This window comes from Cavia porcellus, unplaced genomic scaffold, assembly GCF_034190915.1.
Source record: "Cavia porcellus strain 051 isolate PalLab524CR breed Dunkin Hartley unplaced genomic scaffold, mCavPor4.1 scaffold_10, whole genome shotgun sequence".
In the NCBI taxonomy this organism is placed as follows: domain Eukaryota; kingdom Metazoa; phylum Chordata; class Mammalia; order Rodentia; family Caviidae; genus Cavia; species Cavia porcellus.
Window position 1 is genome coordinate 67723535 of NW_026947493.1, and position 3317 is coordinate 67726851.

General features: G+C 45.6%; 1 protein-coding gene across 1 annotated transcript; it reads left to right on the top strand.

Annotated features, from left to right (window-relative positions):
• Nucleotides 1-2434: 2434 nt before the first annotated feature.
• On the top strand, nucleotides 2435-3109 carry LOC134477770 (putative methyl-CpG-binding domain protein 3-like 3). The gene is made up of 2 exons (XM_063256860.1): nucleotides 2435-2778; nucleotides 2863-3109. The coding sequence occupies exons 1-2, from the start codon at nucleotides 2435-2437 to the stop codon at nucleotides 3107-3109; spliced, it is 591 nt and encodes a 196-aa protein (XP_063112930.1).
• The last annotated feature ends 208 nt before the right edge of the window (nucleotides 3110-3317 follow it).

The window sequence follows — 3317 nt, forward strand, 5'->3', positions numbered from 1 at the left end:
TTACTTCAGATACTATGAAAGTGGTTCATCTTTTTCAGGCTTTACAACTATCCTGTGAGCTGGATGTCATCATATTTGACATTTTATACATGAGTAAACTGAAACATAGGAAGTCACAGGCATAAAATGGTAATTTGAACCTCAGTTTTTTTAATTCCAGAAAGCCTGGTGTTAATAGGCTGCTGGGAGCCATCAATTCAACAATTAAATTTGACAAACAGATGTCAAACACTCATGACTTGCTCGTCTTTAGGAATATAAGGATACACAAGAGACAGTCCCAGTACAGATGACTGGGGAAGAAACTGAGCAATTAATAATACTCATAGGTGTCCTTTCTCAGAATTTCACTAAGTTATGTACTTGTATCATCTGTTTTTAATTGTCTCAATAATTTTGATCATTTAATAATGACTATGTTTGTTTTATAAATCAGGAAATCAATACACAGAGATACTAAGTCTGTGATCCAGGGTCTCAAAGCTCGGTGACAGAGTCACAATTTGTGTGCAAGCAATTTGACTTCAGAGTGGGAGCTATTATATCCAAAGCCACCATTGCAGAGTGACACGACAGATCCTATCACAGATGGGTGTATCACAGTAGTGTAGGCAGCAAGAGAGGGATGATTAACCGCTTCAGGGAGACGGAGGAAAGTTCACAGAGAAACTTGAGTCACTCCTGTGTTTTTATACGTAGAAACCGGCAGGGGAGCGTGCTTGCGTGTGCATGTGCTGGAGGTGTTGTATGTGTCCGTGTTGTCCTATGCCTGTTCACACACCACCACGCGGACAGGAGCTGCAGTAGTACCCGCAAAGTCTATTCCGGATGGCAGGAGAACAGGGTCAAGTGTGGGGAAACGAGAGAAAGAGAGCCAGAAACGAACACGGAGGTATAGAAGGAAAATCCTGAGCTCTGTCTAGTCCCACACCAGTGACTCAAAGTTCCAGCAAGAGCCGAAGCAATGGGTGGTCGGAAGCAAACAGGGACAAGCAGCTGTGTCGGTCTTAAGATTCAGTGGGTGCGGGAATCAGAACGCACAAGTACACAGCCACCCTTTCCCATACAAGGGCCAGGACGTACTCACAATTTTTATGAGGAAGCAGCTCCATACATGGAGCTAAGAGGCTCATGAGAGCCACTGACTGCTTTCTTTCCAGGGTGCAGGATCGCAGGGGAGCCTGAGATGCAGCAGGAGCAGCCAGGAAGCTGTCCCCAAACCTTAGCCGACTCAGGGAGAGAGCCCTGCTCAGACACCCAACTTGTGGGCACTCTCCTTTCTCCTCTCCAACCCCGTCTGTCCTCTCTGCTTCTTTGTCCTTGATCTACACTATTTTTCTAAGCATCCAAGACACAGCTAACGTGGTTGTGCTCAGCCACCATCTATACAAATGTAAAAGATCGTGACGGGTGGGGACAGATGTTTCCAGCCATTAAAATTTATGTGAAAACTATAAATGTGCCTCTGAAAAATGAGACAAGAAGGCTCTGAGAAATCATGAAGTCACCCCCCTGAGAAATCCAGCAGGACGGATGTATGACCAAGTTGGACAGGACTTGCTCCTTTTCCTTCAAAATTAAAGCACAATCTGTGGCTGAGGAAAAATAAGCTCCTTGGAAATGATTTTGAGGCCCATATCTACATTTCTTACACTCAGGAATTCCTGCCTTGGGTTAAGAAATTGCATAGCAAAGATATGAGCGTTATAGTTATTACAGTATGTTAGGCATCTATCCATTTGTACACTCAAATTATGTATCTTAACATGTGGTTTGGTGCCAGGTTTTATGTTCTGTCTCTTTCATCTTTTAATTTTCCAAAGAGAAAAACTATTTCTTCAGTCTTTCCACTCAGTAAATTCTGAGGGAGAGCCTACTGGATACTGGACCATGTGCTACCCCTGCGTACATGAATGACAAGCCACACCATCCTAAATCTTAATGAAGTCACAACCACTGAATCTATCTTTAGTATTAAAGTATCTGTTCACCTCAAAGGTGAATGGACTTCAACTGAGCCTGAGAATGTGGGCATGAGGCCTCCTATTCCTATGGCACCAAGACATCCCCACCTTCCAAGAACACAAAGACACCTATAATGAAAAAGGTACCCACAGGAGACAGTAAGCATAAGTGTACTCAAATAGCAATTACTATCTGGTGCTTGAAATCTAACTCCTCCTTTAGCTCTATACCCCATTATTCTATCGGTGTGACATGACACCATTAGCACAGCGGATTCTCCAAGCATATCTGTTTGTTAGTCCTTTCTATATGACAAGCAGTGAAGGATACTCAGCTATGGCCTTATTGTAAGAGGGGAAGGAGGTCTTCTCAACACAAATTTCTCACACAAACTCTGTCCTCCTCCTTGATGCATCCCTTGCAAAACTTAGGAACTGCCTCAAGCCAACTTCATTTTAAAAAGAAAAAAATGGGACATTTTGTAGCAAGCCTCAGCCTGTCTGCTTCTCAGGAGAGGATCCAGCAATGTGGCAACAGTGACCATGGAGGATCCAGCAACACATCAGGTGCCAAGCCAGCCTTCCGCGGAAAATCTCAGAAGCATGCTACCCCGAATTTCCAGAGGGAACCTTATGTCTGGGCCTCCAAGGCCAAGCACAGGGCTGCTGTACCCTTTGCGCCCCCAGAGAAACTGACCAGCTGTGTCTTTCCGAGGCCAATGACTCTCATCACTACCCACCCTGGTAATGAGGTCAGGGATGGTCCATGCAAGGTCAAGCTGGAGAAGTCCCAGCAGCTCTGTGCAAGCTGGAGGCTGGAGACGTCGAGCACCAAAGCACCAAAGCAGAACAGTTAAGTTGTCTGGGTTTTAAACCACTTTTAAAATACTGACTGTAGGAGGATCCCTGGGCCAGTTTGGTGTCAAGAGCTTGCAGCCTACTCCTGGCATATAGCTGTTGTGGAAAGAGATGATCTCAGAAGCTTTTTGTCCTTTACCTCCCTCTTGAGCCAGTGGGTCACTGCTGCAGACATCCAGAGACAGACTCGGAAACTGAAGAAAGCCAGGGAGAGACTGGCCAAGGCCTTGAAGGCAGACAGGTTGGCGGGGAGGCAGAGAGGTGGGCATCTAGGAGAAAAGAGCTGAAAACCAGATGGAAACAGGAGCAGGGACTGCTGGAGGGTCTGACTGGTGAGGCCGCTGGAGAGAGGGTTTCACTGTGAAGGACTCTGCTGATTTCCTAGGATGTCTTTTTTTTTTTTTGTACCGGGAATCAAACTCATGACTGCATGCTTGCCAGGCAGGCGCTGATGCCACTGAGCTAAATCCCAGCTCCTTATATGTCTTTTAATAT

Excerpts from the sequence above, each read along its gene's own strand:
- LOC134477770 (XM_063256860.1), top strand. The coding sequence starts at position 2,435 with ATGGGACATTTTGTAGCAAGCCTCAGCCTGTCTGCTTCTCAGGAGAGG. Across the intron at positions 2,779-2,862 it reads CAGCTCTGTGCAAGCTGGAG|GAGGATCCCTGGGCCAGTTT; the intron begins GCTGGAGACGTC and ends TACTGACTGTAG.